At 35.1% G+C, this 18,290-nt stretch overlaps 1 protein-coding gene across 1 annotated transcript in view; it reads left to right on the top strand.

The window, feature by feature from the left end:
* Positions 1–762: 762 nt before the first annotated feature.
* The window catches only part of LOC129321538 (ABC transporter A family member 1), a 38,858-nt gene continuing 21,330 nt past the window's right edge, over positions 763–18,290 (top strand). Inside the window, 23 exon segments of the mRNA XM_054967334.1 lie at positions 763–780; positions 876–973; positions 1,482–1,561; positions 1,860–2,028; positions 2,685–2,767; positions 3,586–3,802; positions 9,407–9,608; positions 9,611–9,635; positions 9,747–9,807; positions 9,993–10,079; positions 11,015–11,247; positions 11,348–11,462; positions 11,546–11,595; positions 11,597–11,633; positions 11,864–12,084; positions 12,179–12,291; positions 12,734–12,840; positions 13,187–13,249; positions 14,540–14,626; positions 15,156–15,254; positions 15,333–15,517; positions 17,329–17,383; positions 17,502–17,573. Coding sequence (XP_054823309.1) covers positions 887–973; positions 1,482–1,561; positions 1,860–2,028; positions 2,685–2,767; positions 3,586–3,802; positions 9,407–9,608; positions 9,611–9,635; positions 9,747–9,807; positions 9,993–10,079; positions 11,015–11,247; positions 11,348–11,462; positions 11,546–11,595; positions 11,597–11,633; positions 11,864–12,084; positions 12,179–12,291; positions 12,734–12,840; positions 13,187–13,249; positions 14,540–14,626; positions 15,156–15,254; positions 15,333–15,517; positions 17,329–17,383; positions 17,502–17,573 — 2,448 coding nt within the window. The 5' untranslated portion in view covers positions 763–780; positions 876–886.

Genomic DNA, 18,290 nt, shown 5'->3' on the forward strand with positions numbered 1-18,290 from the left:
TTTATAGTTTATAAAATCACGTTAACTCGTACATAAAACTCAATCAAACTCACTAGTTGATTTTCCAAATTTATATTTTTATATTTTTGACTTATAAAATTGTATCAATTTGCTCATAAACTCATTGAATAAGACATGTATATATTGCGTAGAACTTAATTCATAGAAGTTGTAGGATAAATTTCAAGAAAAAACAAACTAAAAAAATTAATATTAATAAAAAAGAAAAAAAAAATACAAAAAATAAGTTGCTTTATTTTAAAATTTATATGTTGAATATAATAATCTATGAACGTAAGTAAATTTAATTTTAATGATTTATATTTAAAATATATTTAAATTAAATTATGATCATATTTTATATTTTAATTATTTAATCATATGCTTTTAAAATTATTAATTAACAGAGATAAATTATTATGAATTTATGTTTTGAATTTATATTTATAATGAATTTACTTGGTCCATATGTATGAATTATCAGTAAAAAGTATGAACATTAAATTGGTAGTCAATTTTACAACTTTTTGTGGGAAACCTTAGCGTGAAGAATGCGGTAAACCATATACAACGACAACAACGATAATAATTTACTACTACTTTCCCGTTTTATTTACTACATCGTGATGTTTCCGTAGTGTAATTAATTAAAACCTAAAAAACTAAAATAAAAGGTTTAAGGAACACGAAACATCCGCCAAAAAAAAAAAAAAAGCAAAAGGAAAAAAGAAAAAGGGACCAAAGTTAAGAAGGAAAGACCTCCGAACGCCTGCTCCTCCGGTGTTCCTGAGTCTCTCTCAAGCACTTGTCTCTTTATTCTGCCTTCCCATTTGAAGCCATCATGCCATGGCTCTGATAATCTGAAGGAATTGTAGGGTTTGCAGCGATGGGCACTGCGAGGAGGCAATTAAAGGTCATGCTATGGAAGAACTGGCTTCTCAAAATTCGTCATCCGTTTGCAACAAGCGCTGAGGTTGATTGTTCATTAATCTCTTTCCCGCCTTTCTCTTGTATTCTAACTCTCTAAGTAGTTCCTGCTTTGATCTTATTTGCATGTTTCTCTAACCTGTTCCTTTTGACTCTGTATTTGTACTTTGATAATTTATCCTTTCTTTGTTTTCACATTTTACCCCATCCGTGTTTTGAGTGAACGTGGAGTTGAGTGATGTGATGCTTGCATTGAACGATCCTTGTTTGCTTTTTTCTGAGAGTAAGGTAGTCTACGGCTTGAAGCTGTTGCTTTGCTATTAGTTTTTACTTACCTGTTATGTACCGGGTAATTTCGATTTTATGTTCCTGATGTAAGGAGTGAATAGTGGGAGGCGGCTGTCTCTGATAGATTTGATGTTGTTTCACTGATAATGTGGGCGCGTGTGCTTGTTTCCCTTCTAATTTCGTCAACAGAAGTATTGTTCATTTGAATTCGGTCAAGAAGGACTCATCAATGTAAGAGTTCTGACACATCACTCAATGGTTGACAGGTTTTGCTCCCAACTTTAGTGATGTTGCTGTTAATAGCTGTAAGGACTCGGGTTGATACGCAAATTCATCCCGCACAACCGTGAGCGTTCCCTTTCTACTTCTCTTTCTCTATCTATTATTTTCTGGAAAAAAAAACTATTATTTGCTTCTGAGTGTTACCTTTTTTTCGTCTCTCACATTTAGGAACTCGAGGGAGAGAATAGAGTATATAAGCGTGAAATCGTGTTTAAATTTGAATCCCATTTTATATCTGTAGTAAATTCAATTTGATTTCACTATTTGATCTATATGGAAGGAAAGCGAAGCAAATAACGTCTTTTTTAATTTTATCCTTTTCAATATTTTTATTAGAGAATGTTTTTATGAAAATGGAACAGGCATATCCGAGAAGGGATGTATGTAGAAGTGGGCAGGGGTATTTCTCCTAGCTTCCAACAAGTATTGGAAGTTTTGTCGGCAAAGAGAGAGTATTTAGCTTTTGCCCCTAATACAACAGAAACTGAGCAAATGATAGACATAATGTCAATAAAATTTCCCCTCTTGAAGGTACCTCCTCGTTTTCTGTTATCTTGTGGTTTTATGAGCTTAATTTTCTTGATTGATTTGTGCAATATTTTTCTTTGCTAGCTTTTCTATTTTTAACTTCTCACTTTTGGATTGAGCTTTACTGTGGTTGAGTGATTGTGTTTGATTAGTGTTGTTGCTTAGTCTTTTTCTTCTGTTAGTTTAGTTAGTCTATCTGTGTCTATTGCTCCTTCTTGCACGTAGAGAACTGAAATGGTCCTTTCTATGTTGTACATTGAATTTGCCTGCCTTTTAAATGGTCCTAAATTTAAAACAATCTCAGCGTAATGAGTGATCTTCATTTTTATATTTATTGCATTTTGTTTTAGGGGATTAGGAATCTGAAATAAATATTTATGGCGATGATAGAAGTGTATTACAATACTTTTCAAGTGCATAGAATTCAATGTGCTGTCATAATATATGCTAGTTTGAATTGCCCATGGCTCCATGAAAATGAAAATCTCAAAACTAGTTCTCTAGAAACCACCTTATTGCAAAATAAGTATAGTGAACACTCGTTTTTGTGTTCTCCATTCACGTTCCTTATAAATAATTTTCACAAATCAAGCGAATTAAATTTTGGTCATGATTGTTGAGCTAAAAAAATGGAAAAAAACCCGGGTCATGATTTGCAGCTTGTCAGTAAAATATACAAAGATGAGGCAGAGCTGGAGACTTACATACGCTCAGACATTTATGGTACCAGCAATCAGGCAAGGTAAACTCTTCCGTGGCATTAAAGGCTATATGATGGATTTTAAGGTCAATTATTGGGTCAGTTGCATGGTTAAATTGAAATTTAAGTCATATGTTGTTTTTGATTGATTGAAATAGCAGATACGATACTAATAAACTTGTTTAGATAGGTTTAAAAGTCTGATATTTCTCCATAACAGAGATATCTAGGTTTTTTGAAATTAAGCGACTTTGCAAATCATCATTTCTTTGGTTATATCCTGGTATAGATGCACTATAGGATCTTTTATTATGGTCTCTAGTAATCTTGACAGACATTGCCTGTTAATAATGCTTGAGGTGTTATTAGACAATTGAAATTAGAGTTTTCCGGTTGCTTTGTGGGCTTCTTCTTGCTTGCATTTATTTATTTATTATTTATGTTACATTGTTCTAACAACAGTTAGGTTTGGGTGATTATGCTACAGTTCTCTCAGCCTTTTTGTTTTTTGGTTGGTGTGTGTGGATAAATGACATACTCACATGACTAGGTCTTATAGGTTAATTTTATTTCCAGAAGAGTTTTTATTTAAGATATGCAGAGGAATAGGAGCATATTATAGAATCTCTGGCTTTTTTATTGCTACTTTATCATCTTCTATTTTGTGCTTCTGTTAATGAGTCATGTTACTGTTCTACCTCCCTCATAATCTTTACTTTTTTCGTATTTTTGTTTTTTAAAAAAAGCTTAAGATGTGATGTGCAAATGTAGCAAATTTAGTAGTCATTAGAGTTTTGTTGATAAGTCGTAATGAGTTGATTCACTGATAATTTTTACACTTTTACTTTCTTTCTGTTTAGGAATTGTTCATATCCAAAAATCAAAGGAGCAGTGGTATTCCATGAACAAGGTCCTAAGTCATTTGATTACAGCATACGCCTCAATCACACATGGGCTTTCTCTGGTTTTCCTGATGTTAAGACCATTATGGATACAAATGGTCCTTTTGTCCATGACTTGGAACTTGGTGTTAGTGCAATACCAACAATGCAGTACAGCTTCAGTGGGTTTTTGACTGTATGTTTCACTTTCTTCCCATTCTTTGTTGTTTTTGTCACCGAAGAAATATTATTGGAAAGAGATCAGAATTTGTTTGTTGAGGAAAACATATCAGTTAGAAGGAAGAAAAAAAAAGGGGGATAAAACAGAAAACTAATAGGATCTAGAATGCAACAAGGCAACCCAATCTTTCTATTTATTTGGCACCTTTTGAAGAAGATATAAGAACACCAAGGTATGCCAATTATCCCACCTTTGTTGCCCCTTTGTTGCGGAAGTGATGAATGATGCAATTGATACAAGCTCTCCTTATGGCTAAGTAGCCTGGAAAGGCTACATGTTACAAGAGTTTTGGCCTCTCCTAATTCTTGCCAAACCTTTGTACAGCTGACTAATCAACAAATAACTAATTAATTACTGTATGTGAATTTCATATGATTTAGAGAGCTAGTTATGTCCGTTGTCATATTCAAGGACATAATTAAGGAACATCTAATGGAGGAATTTGGTGATTTAGGAAGTTATCCAAGCCCAAGACCTTGATACTAATTTGCTTTCAGTAGTTATGTCCTTTTCTACTGATGCCTCCTCTAGAATCATTTTTACTCATACCTTTTTATATTTTGCAACATATACTTGTCTTGATTAACTGGAACCTCCTTTAAGGTCAATAAGATGGCAAGCCCAATGTTCATAATAAATATCCAGATCTGGAAAAAGAGTTGCAGTTGGTACGTCATTAATAAATTATCTTATTGAGTTGTAAACCTTGAATTTTTTTGTCTTGGAAGGAGCCTTGATTCCAAGTGATATGTCATTTGGCTATCAAGCTGGCATGTGGAATTTAAGAGAAAAGAATATTTCCCATTCATTATAATTTTGGGGTAAATATTAGCTATATATAGGAGGGACAATAAATACTAATAGTGTTTAATTAAAGCCTAATCAATACTAATAAAGGTTATACAATATTTAAAATAAATATAAAATATTCCCACACGTTCCTTCAAGTTGGATCATAGATACTAGCCATGCCCCACTTCCTTAGGCAATTCTCAAATGCAGGTCCAAGTAAGCCTTTAGTCAAAACATTAGTTGCTTGCAACTTTGTAGGCAAATATGTCAAACACAGAGTTCCTTCTTCCACTTTTTCTCTAATGAAGTATTGATCTATCTCAACATGTTTAGACTTGTCATGTACTAGATTTAAGGCCATGCTTATGGCAGCTTTATTATCACAATAGAGCTTTAATGGTGAGCTTGCTCTAACCTATATTTCATCCAAGACTCATTTTAGCCACAATTCCTTTGTTATTGCTTGAGCCAGTGCTCTCAATTCGGATTCAGCACTGCTTTTTGAAACAATTCTTTGCTTATGGCTTCTCTATGTAACTAAATTTCCCCACACGAATGAACAATAGTCAGAGGTTGACCTTTGATCTTTATAGGTTCCACCCTAACTTGCATTGGTGTAAACTTCTATGAATCTTTACTCATGTTTTCTGAAGAACAAACTCTACCAGGAATACCTTTCAGGTATCTCAAAATCCTGTTGATTACCTCCATATAACTCTTCATTGGGTGGCTCATATATTGACTGGCTACACTAACATTGAATGCTATATTTGGCCTCGTATGAGAAAGATATATCAACTTTCCAACCAGCTTCTAATATCTCTCCTTTTGCTTAGGCTTCTTTGGTTTTCTTGATCTCAGTAGGGGTTTTAACAAGTCTACAACTCAACATACCCGCCTTTAGAGATCAAGTATATATTTTTTTGAGAAACATAGATTCCTCCTTTTGACCTAGCAACTTCCATCCTAAGAAAATATTTTAGCTTCCTAAGACCTTTGACTTCAAATTCCTAGCCAAGGGCTGCCCCTACTCTCTATTTCTTTAAGGTGATCTCTAGTGAGTATTATGTCATCAACATAGACAATAAGGATACATTTCTTCCCTCCCTCGACTTTGACAAATATTGTATGATCCAATAGGGCTTGCTTATAACTTTTGGGCTTTAGGACTCCTGAGAACCTATCAAACTAAGCTCTTAATGATTGTTTCAAACCTTATGTAGACTTTTCAATTTACAGACTTGATTTTCTTTGTCTTTATTGAACTCGGGAGGTAGAGTCATGTAGACTCCTCCTCAACTCTTCATTCAGAAATGCATTTTTAATACCAAGTTAGTGAAGAGGCCACTCAAGATTAGCTGCTACGGACAATAAGACTGTGATAGTGTTTAATTTTGCCACTGGAGCAAATGTTTCTTCATAGTTTGGACCATATCTTTGGGTAAACCTTTTTTCAACCAAACGTGCTTTCACCCTCTTACAACTCACTGTTCCTTTTCCTTTAGGTAGCTGAACAAGTTCCCATGTCCCATTCTTTTCTAGGCCCCTCATTTCTTTCGTGACAACGGTTCTCCATTCAGGGATGTTTAAAGCTTCCTTTATTGTCTCAGGTACCTTCAACTTATTTAGATCAATAACAAAAGCTTGATATTGAGGAGAAAGCGCATCGCATGAAACAAACCTCTTTATTGGATGGAAAGTACATGAGTGAGGTTGCTTCCTCAAAGCTATAGGAAGGTCAAGATCAATGGATGCACTTACTTGTTCTATAGTATCTAGCTTTGGGGTTTTAGGAGTTGCCCAAATTTTAAGTCTGTTGAATTTTGCTTTAAGAGCTACTTCTGGTTTCGACTCTTTTGGTGCTTTGGGTAAAAGTTGCTCACTATTTTTAGGTTTCTTTTTCTGAGTGTAGACTAACAATTCTCCCTTTTTTGGTCTTTCTGCATCTCCTCCTATTTAAGTATGCTCATTAGCTTGTGGCATAAGAGGAGTGGTTGTTGATGATGAAGTAGATGAAGGCAATGGTTCATGTTTAGGTAGTGGTTGGGATAATGGCTCAGTTGGTGTAATCCATAGTTCAAGAAGGACTTGTTCTCTATTAGGTTCTTATTTTCAAGTCTAAGATTTGTCTATCCTCTCCCCTTAAATTGAAGAATTGGGATAGAAAGGAGTATCTTCATGAAAAGTGTCATCAAGGCTAACAAATGTGTATTTGAAATAGGGTCAAAACATCTGTATCCTTTCTGAGTAGCAGAATAGCCAAGAAGTATACACTTGGTCGCTTGAGATTCAAATTTATTGCTTTGGTGGTTATGGACAAAGGCGGTGCAACCAAACACTTGAAGTGGAAGATTGGTTTCAATATGGGATGTGGAAAATACACCTTGCAATTTCTAGAGAGGAGTTCTAAAGGATAAGATTCGATTGGGCATATGATTGATTAGGTAAGTGGTGGTCAAAATAGCATTTCCCCAATAAAACTTGGGTACATTGTAATTAAACATAAGTGCCCTGGCAACATCAAGTACATGATGATTTTTTCTTTCTACAACCTCATTTTGTTGGGGTGTATAGGCACATGAACTAGCATGGACAATACCATGCATTTGGAGGAAGGCACTCGAAGATAGGTTAAAGTACTTAGTCCTATTGTCCATGTGTAAGACTTGGATGGTGGTATTGAATTGGGTTTTGATCATAGTGAAGAAATTCATAAATACAGATGCAGCCTCATACTTGTTTTTTAAAAGATAAACCCAACAGACACAAGTATTGTCATCAATGAAAGAAATGAACCACACCATTTTAGTACGATCGGGAGTATGAGATGGTCCCACAAGTCACTGTGAATAGTTGGTTGGTGAGTATTTGTCTCTAGGGAATGAAGTTTTATGGTGTTTGGCAAGTTTACACACTTCACAATGGATTTTATTAACATTCAAGTGTGGAGATAACATTAGGAACAATCGTTGGAGGTAATGAAAATTAGGATGACCCCTCCTTTTATGCCATAACATAAAATCATTAACTTTAGAGGCACATGCAAAGTTACCAACAATTGGGGAGTTACCCACTCAAGCCACAGCTTCAAAATAGTAGAACCCTTCATACTCCGTAGCAATTTTGATTGTTGCTGCATATGATGAATTTTGAAACACAATGAGATGAAAGGAATTTAGCACAACAATTTGACTGCTTGGTCAATTGACTGAGGGAAAGTAAATTGCAACTAAGTTTAGGCACATGGAGTATAGATTCCAACATTATGGAGTCTGAGATTCGAATGCTCCCTTTTTCCACTATAGGTGCTAAGGAACTATCTACAATCTTCACTTTAACATTCCCAGCACATAGGGTGTAAGTGGTAAACAACTAGTGACAATTAGTCATATGATTGAAGGCTTCAGAATCAACAATCCATATCATTTAATTTTGTGACAATGTTAAAGCCTGAAGGAAAGTCCTATGTTTTGCCGCTATTGCTATACATGTAGAACTAGACATAATAGGTCTGATGCTCAAGGTACCCATAAGAGCACTCCCATCACTTCAGATAAAGTTGATCTCTTATGATATAATTGAAACAGAGGCCACAACCCTACGAACATGAGACTCCAACCCAAAATAGTGTGCACATAACCTGGAAGATGTGAAAGAAGGGTGCCCAGACATAGGAGGGGTTGGGATCTGACCAGAAATGGGATATCTTTGTTGGTGAGAGCAGTCGCTGCCAGACTTGAGCGAACATGCGCCTCCACACGCTGGGCAAACCTCTCTGGCACAGATCTTTGAAGTGGTGCGTGTAGCTTACACACTCCGCCATTTGGCTTCATTTTCCTGTGGTTGGCTGATTGGTACCTCTTGATCACCTTAGGGCTGGCGGTGAGAGTCTAGACATGCTCCACCATTGTCCACACGAAAGCCCTCAGGTATTGTAGAGGAGGTTGAAAACCCTAATTTTTATTTCGAGCCTGTGCTTTGATATCATATGGAATTTGAGGGAAAAGAATATTGCTCATTCATTATAATTCTGAGGCACATATTAGCTATATTTACAGGAGGGACAATAAATACTAATAATGTCTAATAAATACTAATAAAGGCTATACAATGTTTATAAAAAATATCAAATATTCCCACATGGCATGATTATGTTTTGAAAAACTAAAACGTGTTTCAAGATTAGTTAGATGGCTAGCCCAAAGTTCACTTAAAATACACATTTAGGAAAAGGGCTGCAGTTGGCATGTCATTAGTATCTAATCTTATTGAGTACTAAACAAATGATTTTTTTTTTGGGGGTCTTAGAAGAAGCCTTGATTTTGAATTGATGCCATTTTGGTGGGCAGGCATGCAAATCAGAAGTGTTTTTACTCTAATCACCACACATATCCTAATTTAGGGTTTGAACTCTGGTCACCTACACCCCACACCAACCTATTTTATTGTTCTTGTATGGGATTGTTTGTATAGTTTAGCACCCATTTGTCTCCTTGCACCCATCTTTTACGAGATTTCAGGTTTCATTTCTTCTATATATAAATTGAATGAGAGAGAGTGAGCAATGTATTGTGTTATATCTTTTTTGGTGTTTTACATGTCAGTTTATAAGTTATTTAAATACTCTTTCATTGTTTTATAGATTGTTTATGTAGATTTATACTACAATTTTGTTTCCACCTGTCTCTTGTTGCACCCATCTCTTTCAAAATTTGAGGCTTCACTGTCTCCTTCCTTGAAACTAATATGGTTTAGGATTTTCTGCAGCTCCAACAAGTTGTTGATTCATTTATAATATTCATGGCTCAGCAGTCTGACATAACCCCTAGCACTGGAAGTGTAGAGCATCCTCTGCCACGCTCCAATGATACTGATTTTTCTTTCAAAATTCCTTGGACTCAGTTTAGCCCTGCACACATACGATTGGCTCCATTTCCCACTCGAGAGTACACTGATGATCAGTTCCAGTCAATGTGAAGAATTTCATGGGGATTTTGTAAGCTTCTCTCCAATAATTTTATATTCTATCTAATATATTCTATTCATAAGAACACTTCTTTAAAATATCCAACGAGATATATCTTTTCTTTGGGACTTTGGTGTGCAGGTACTTATTGGGATTTCTGTATCCAATTTCTCGACTGATCAGTTATTCTGTGTTTGAGAAGGTTTGCTAACAAAATGTTTTAAAATTAGTCAGCTGATTTACCTATGCCCTTCACTGTTTGTTGTACAAGTGTGTTTTTACATTTAAATTTTTCTTTTTTATTAGATCGCTGTCCTCACAATTTATGTTTTAGGAGTCTTTCACTTTTTTGAGTTCTTCACCTAAAATATTGGTCCAAAATTCCAGGAGCAGAAAATTAAGGAAGGGCTCTACATGATGGGCCTGAAAGATGGTGTGTTCCATCTCTCATGGTTTATAACATATTCTTTGCAGGTAAACTTTGGCCATTCCTTTTTATGTTATGTTATTCTGTGTATTTTTTTTTTGCGTTGAAACTATATCACCAAAAATAGTTCAGCCCATGCTTTTCCCTTATGGCATAAATTTATTGGGAGATCCAACCATATAAGAAGGGGCATTCTGATAATGAACTTGAGACCTCAGACACATTACATGAGAACTATACCAATAGAGCTGGGGGTGCAAAATGCTCGAGATGGAACAGCTGAATAATATACCTATAATATGGTCTTTTTTGTGGAAAAGCTAGGATTTAACTTTCTCATTACAGATCCTTTTGGGTTTGTCCTGCTGATCTATAGCTATCAAGTTTTTAGGAACAATGAGGAGAATAAAATCCTTTGACCATGTGCTGATTTTGGGATTCCTTGTGGGTTTCATGAATTTTTTATTTTTGAACTTTACGCTGTGTTTTCTTTTGCCAAATATAAAAACCATGGTTGAATAAGTGACAATTATGAATGAAATGGTTTCAACGTTGTGATATTAATAGAGATGGCTAAGTTTTGTGGCAATATGCAGTTTTCACTTTGATTTGGGGTTATCTGGTTGGAAAGAAATGTTCAAAGATTTATAGGTGTCAACTCTAGTTGATTTACAGAAAAAGGGTCCTATTCTTGCATCTCACTTGTGTTCTCCTCCCTTTTTCCAGTTTTTTTCCCTGTCAGGTAATAGGGATGGGGAGGCATCATCATTTTTTAAGATCAAGTGTTCTTTTCTTTGTATTTGCTATTTTGTTTTCTTCTCTTTTAGGATGCTGTCTTATCTTCCTTTCCCATAATTCTCTCAATCTAACAATTTACTTTCCCCCTATCTAGTCTAAGCTACCTCACAAAGTCAGAACCTTACCTCATCTGCTCCACTCATTTGGATTGTGTTTATGGTTCTACAATTTGGTTTCTTTACAGTTTGCAATCTCTTCTGGAATCATCACAGCTTGCACAATGGACAATTTATTCAAGTATAGCGATAAGACACTGGTGTTTGCGTACTTCTTCCTTTTTGGGCTTAGTGCAATTATGTTGTCATTTTTGATATCAACATTTTTCAAACGGGCCAAAACAGCTGTAGCAGTTGGAACCCTTTCTTTCCTTGGTGGTTTTTTCCCTTATTACACTGTGTATGATGAGGCAGTCTCTATGTAAGTGTTTGAGCTACTGGTAATTATAATTATTTTTTCACTATCCAAAATTGTATATTCCCAGCTGCTGATTTAATTGATTTGAGGTTGCCACCATTAGTGTCTTGAAGATTATTGCTTCTTTGCTCTCACCCACGGCTTTTGCTCTGGGGTCTATCAATTTTGCTGATTATGAGCGTGCTCATGTTGGACTTCGTTGGAGCAACATATGGCGGGCAAGTCTCTACAATCAGGGCCTTTCCTTTCTTATTTGAAGCTATTTTTTTGGCCGAAACTTAATAACATACTAATGTTACAGGATTCATCTGGAGTAAATTTTTTGTTCTGTTTTCTGATGATGCTTATTGATACTGCTGTATTGTGCGATTGGTCTTTATCTTGATAAGGTATGTCTTTGATTAGTTGAATCTATCTGCTGATTTTAGCTTGATTAGTCTAGAAGGGGACTGTAGTTTTTATTTAGTGTTCATTGTTCATCTCCTTCCTCCCTGTATGCCAGCATCTGTCAAGGAGTCCATTTCAATTCTACGCTGCTTGCCAGGGAAAATAAGCATTCAAGTATAGAAAGATATACCCAATATTTATATAATTTTATGTTCTCTTTCTCATCATGAAGGTTCTTCCAAGGGAGTATGGATCACAATATTCATGGAACTTTATTTTCCAAAAAGGCTTTTGGAGGGAGAAACAAGTTGTAAAACATTGTTCCTCCAGTTCAGACATAGAAATTGCTGATAGGATTCCCAAGTCAAAAGAAAAATTTCCAGTGGTAAATGCTTTCAAACCTGCTATAGAAGCAATAAGTTTGGACATGAAACAACAGGAGCTGGATGGCAGGTTTGTCTCATGCAGCAGATGTGCATCAGTTGTGGTGCTATTTGACATTTTTTGTTAGGCTGATTTTCTTTTATTTCTGTTTTGAAAACTATAGGTGCATTAAAATTAGGGATTTGCATAAACTGTATACTTCTAAAAAGGGGGCTTGCTGCGCTGTTAACTCATTACGACTTACGTTGTATGAAAATCAAATTCTTGCTCTTCTAGGTATGTAGTCTAATCTATTCCTTTGGTGACATTTTGTGGTTTGGTCTATTTATTGTTCTATTAAAAAAATTAATATCTTAAACTTTGATGTTTTGATAATTGTCATTCTCTACAAGAGTTTGAAAAATTTATTTCAAGTATCGCCTCTTGAAATCTAGTGTTTATGGGTGATGGCTCCCTGTGCTTGTTGTAAGTTGTCAACTTAGATTGATAGAATTTTAGGTCTTCTAGTGTCTGAATTTTCCTTTTCCCCCCTATTTATGCTCCTTAGTTCCATTCTGCAGACAGAATTGATAGTGAGTTTTGCTGCATCCTTTCCTTCATTGTTTCATTGTTTCACGGGGATATCTTATCCTCCACAATTCGCTTCTCTATTTTAACAAGCTTTGTGTCTATGTCAAATGCTTGCTGATATGTATGTATTTTGCATGTTGATTAAAAGGGCACAATGGAGCTGGAAAAAGCACAACAATCTCAATGCTCGTTGGTCTTCTTCCTCCTACTTCAGGGGATGCTTTGGTGTTAGGAAATAATATTTTAACTGATATTGTAAGTTGTAGTGGTTTGCTACCTTGCTTTGGTTTATTGAATTATGATAGTCCTAAATGTCCTCCAATAAAAGAAAGTGTCATCAATGTTACAGTAGTGTAAATTTAGTGACCTTGTATTATCAAATAATATTTGAATGATGTTGGCTCACGTATATACTAATCAGGTGATTTACTTGCCTCCTTAATGTGAATATAATAATTTGAAGCTTTAATCTTTGAGAGTATTTACATGAAGTTATCTCTTCTGCTGTCAGTGGGAAAGTCATCTACATCTATCGGAGAAATTGTATTGATAATTTTCTTGATCTTTTGTTCATTCAAATTTCAACTCTCTTGCTCTGTAGGATGAGATACGGAAGGTTTTAGGCGTCTGCCCTCAAAATGACATACTTTTTCCCGAATTGACTGTAAGTTGTATTTACTATTTTTCTCTAGTGTGATAAGTGTTTCTGTTCAATTAAACGTTGGATGCTGATTGTAGAATGCTAATTAATACGTTTTTGCCTATTTGCAAATGCATTTCTTCTGATGCTTATGCCTAATTTAAAGCTTGAAATATTCAGAGATTTTCTTTTCATAATTCTGTCGGTTGCATTCTTTGATGGCAAAGTGGGATTGGGGGTGAACGTGGAGAAATTAGAGCCTAACTTTCTAATAAATATATATCAACAAGTTAAACATAAATTCCTGTTATTGTTTTCCCTCCGCTAACATGCAATCTTTTGAATTATTTTATTATTATATAAGTTGCCCTGCAAATTTTTCTGGGACTAGTTTGTTTATATATGTATTTTTGGCTGTGAAGAGATAGTCTAGTTTATAATGTATGAGAGCAAGTCTATATGCTTTTTATGCAGGAGCTAATGTCAGACCTAGTCGAGTCTCATTTTTTAATGTTATGTTGGAACGGTCTGTATGCTTTTTGCATAGGGACTTACTACTAGCTACCTCAGTGGATAGAGTTTTAAGCTGCTTCTAACATACTGTGTCTCTTTCACTGCTAAAAAATTACCATGTCTCAGACCTATTTAGTCTTTTAACCACTGTATTCCCTCTATGTGATGAGCTTTGTTCTGATTTAATGGCCTTCATGATTAGAGTGGGCAGCTCCTGCATTGCCATATCATTAACAACACTGATCATATGATCTATCTCTCCACTTATATATATGTATATATATATCTTGGGAATTTCTTTCATTAAAGAAAGGGAAAGCCTCAAAATCCCTTGGCAGAGGAGTGGGGTAAGAGGAAATGCATACTGGTACCAAAAACTGTGATGCTGATAATTAGCTGAAATCTGATGCTATTGGAGGTTCAGTTAGTTTGCAGTTTTGATGGCAAAAGTTTTACCCATTGGAACAATATCTTTGTTCTAATTTTGTTGAATTGGAACATAGAGTACAATAAGGCATGATGGAAGTGAGATTTGGTTGTTTTTATCTAGTTTGCATGGAAAGAGCAGAATATTTAAATCTTTGGATGGAGAATTTTGTGCTTGCATTTTGTAGGGAGCAGAACCTTTTTTATACACTATTTCACTCTGCTCTATGTAAGTACTCAGATGAGAGTATTGTTAATATTTATAATTTATAACGTTTTCTAGTCATTTAGTTTTTGATAATTTTTCTTTATAAGGTAAATCTTTACATTTTACATTTTGCAACGTTCTGACTTTTCATGAACTTGATTATACAGGTAAGAGAGCATCTTGAAATATTTGCGGTATTAAAGGGTGTAGAGGAAGACACTTTGAAGGATGTTGTTTCCAATATGGTAGATGAGGTGAGTTTATTATTTCTCAGCTATTATATTAGGAAGACTCTCTGCATAAACCAATATATGTTTATATTTCAGAAAATCTTTTCTTTCGTCTGAACGCAATTCTGGTCTAAATGGTGCAAAACAGAATCATACAAACTGGATTTTGCTTGGAAAAACTTTTAAAGCCTAACTACTGCTTCCATTTTAGCTTGGTTAGGTCATTCTTCTACTTTGGTGGCTGCATGGTGGCTGCATTGCTAATATGCAGTCTTTTCTTTCTGTAAAATGGTTATGGCGGTTTCCACTTGAAACATCTCTAGTATCAAGGTAGCACTGTTAAAAGGATTAGAGAATTAATGAATCTCTTGCAATCCCTCATCTTGTCTGGGATAGTTTGATGTGCTTCGTTAATCTATAGTAAAACCATTTTATGAATATGTATGACTAGAGTTCAATTTTTCACTTTAGATTTTTTATTTCCTCAATGATTTTCTTCTTGGTTATTTGGTTTGCAACCAACTTGGTTAATTTGTTTCTATTGCTTGGACAGGTAGGTTTAGCTGATAAAATTAACACTCTAGTGGGAGCTCTTTCTGGTGGCATGAAGAGGAAACTGTCTCTTGGAATTGCATTGATAGGAAACAGCAAGGTTGTGTTTATATTGAAGGCTCATCCTTGTCTATTCATATGTTGGACAAAACTAGAATATTTTGGTTTTCCTTTGCAGGTTATAGTTCTTGATGAGCCTACTAGTGGAATGGACCCATACTCAATGCGCTTGACTTGGCAGTTAATTAAAAAAATAAAAAAAGGAAGGATAATATTACTGACAACACATTCTATGGATGAAGCCGATGAACTAGGTGATCGGATAGCTATCATGGCCAATGGTTCTTTGAAATGCTGTGGAAGGTTATTTTCATTCAAGTATTCTTTCTTATGGTTTTGGAGCTTCATGAAGCAAGTATGAATAATGAATATTACATGGAATTTAATTTTTAGGATTGGTTCTAAGTTTTTTTGGTAATGAAAAAAATGTCCAGTAGGAGGAGAAAATGATCTTTCTTTTCTCCCTTTTAAATTTCTTCTGTAGGTTTATAATTGATAGATACAATGAATATGCCCTAACATTTGGCTTTCTGTTTATGATGGAACCCTCTACGCTAATAAACTTAAAACAAGCAAAAATACAGAAAAATACACAGAAAAGGGACTAAACAGAATAATGGAGTTGTATTACCAGCAAAATAATGAACTAAAAGTACAGAGTACATGAAACAACACAAAATACAACCCAGTACAGCAACAAAAACATAAGTTACACCTGAACAAATGATGAAGAAAAAATATCTTCCTCCACCCCAACCTAGCATTCGAGAGGCTAGAGCTCTCCTCACCACTCACAATTTTCAAAATACTCCACACCCTCTCTCTGCACAAAGAGGAAGATTTAAAGACCCAAAAAGTGACTCTAGCACAGCCCTTACCCCTAGAAGACCTTTAACCACACTGGAACTCTAGCACATCACTAGGCCATCACTTACTTTTTTTCCCCCCTCATAACCAGCATCTGGAGGGCAAACATCTGAACCAACATTAATGTTATCTTTTAAACTCTTGCCTTCCTTGATTTCCTCTTATAGGTCTTAGTGAAATCATGAGCTCTATCAGTTTAATATGCCTAGCGATTCAGATTTGGACTGTAAACTAGAATACCTGATTGTTGCTTGAGTGTCTCATGATTTGCTCGGTGCTCCTGCAAGAATAAGAAAACCTGAATTTTATTTCTGCGTTTAACTTAGTCAGTTCTTGGTGTATTTGGTTGGGGCAGAATGCTTTCATCTTCGTGGTCATTATTTTGGCCTTGCACATGTGATGTGTGTGATTGTGTTTGTGGCTTCTCTTTGGCTCATGGTTGTTTTCCATTACTATTACACAGCAATTGGAAAGTGCTGTAGCATGTTTAACCTTTTGGTTCTTTACTTCCTTTAGATTCTGTTTTTGATTCATGTTGGCAGGACATAAAAAATCTGAGTTTGTTGGAGTAGTTATTAACCAATTCAGCTGGAGCTGTTAGGAGTTCAGTTGGCCCAACTGATTTTCAGATAAATGGACCATGTGCCTGGGTGGGGAAAAACGCTAATGGACCAAGGAATTCCCTCCCAACCCTTCTAAATCTCCTTCCATTCCTGTATCTATTTATAGGGGAGCTTGATAGCTCTCCCTAGCTGGAGATTGTTTATTTATTGTTCTTTTATTAGTTTTGGGAGGTTTACAGTAATTTTTTTTTTTTGTAATATTTTAACTTATCAACAATAAATTCTTTTTCTATCTAAACAAAAATGAGAGAGGATGCAAGGGAAATTTTGATTTAGTGTCATTATCTAGTTGAAGTTATATCGTTAAGTTTTCTTTAAAACCTCAAAGTATGGTACTATATCTTTTCGATTTGGTATAGTCAAAGAAGTTTATTAGTTGAAGACTCGAAGTAGAGTTATGGGAAGCCTCTTCAAGTTTTCTTTTTCTAATGTTGGTATACATTTTTCTTTCCCCTTATATTTTGTGATCTTTTTTCTGACAGTTCCCTTTTCTTTTTGTTTTGGTATACTCAAAGAAGTTTATAGTAGAAATACAGTTGTGGGAAGTATATTCAAGTTTTCTTTTTCTAATGTTTGGTATACATTTTTCTTTCCCCTTATATTTTGTTATCATTTTTTGGACAGTTCCCTTTTCTTGAAGCACCACTATGGTGTTGGTTATACTTTAACTCTTGTGAAGGTTTGCTTCTAGTGCTAAAATTTGTCTTCAATTACCTTTTCAGTTGCTGACTCTTTATGATTAGGAGTCTTCTAATAATTTTCCTTGGATTTTGGTTTTGTTGTTCTTGTCTTTTCAGTCTGCAGCCACTGCTTCAGTAGCTTCTGATATTGTCAAACGTCATGTTCCATCAGCTACTTGTGTGAGTGAGGTACTTTCCTTGCTTAATATCAAGATATCCATTCTGATGGCCTGCTCTTGCAGTATGTGTGTGCATGCTAGCGAACACATAAATGTTAGTCTGATGTACTTTTCTTGCTTAATTTCAAGATTTCCATGTTGATATCCTTGCAATATGTGTGTGTTGCCATGTGTGCTTTTGTGTGTGAGAGTTGTAGACCGCATTACTGTTGTGTCTCCCTTCTTTTTATGGTTATGAATTGAATGTGTGACTGAAATAGTGCGTGAGTGTGCCTGCTTGATTTCTTGTCTGCATTACCATCTTCTCTTTCATTTTATGGTCATGAATCTTGGTGAATTCTATGCTTAGTTTTGATAAATTTCTCTGCAATTCCTTTTTCTGGTCAAGAAAATGAAAAATCTAGTAAATCTGGTGATCGTTTATTGCTGCGGTGCTAGTTTGCCGGACAGTTGTGTTTGTCTAACTCTTTCGGTTTTTGTATTTTCTTCATGCTAGTTGCCATCATTGTTTCTTTTGGATTTGGGGGTTACTCAGAGAAACAGATTGAAGATAATTGATATATAAAATATGGAACATCAAAAGAAATGGGAAAAGAATCCCAGGCAAAGTGGTTGTTATTTTTTTTTTGAGAAAAATAAATTATCTAGTGTAATGGCATGTCTAATATGCTTACCTTTAAAATACTGCTTTGAAGAATTGTTTTCTTCTGACATGTCTTTAACAAGA

Source organism: Prosopis cineraria, unplaced genomic scaffold, assembly GCF_029017545.1.
Source record: "Prosopis cineraria cultivar Desert tree isolate PC_DT_omini unplaced genomic scaffold, ASM2901754v1 PC1, whole genome shotgun sequence".
Taxonomy (NCBI): domain Eukaryota; kingdom Viridiplantae; phylum Streptophyta; class Magnoliopsida; order Fabales; family Fabaceae; genus Prosopis; species Prosopis cineraria.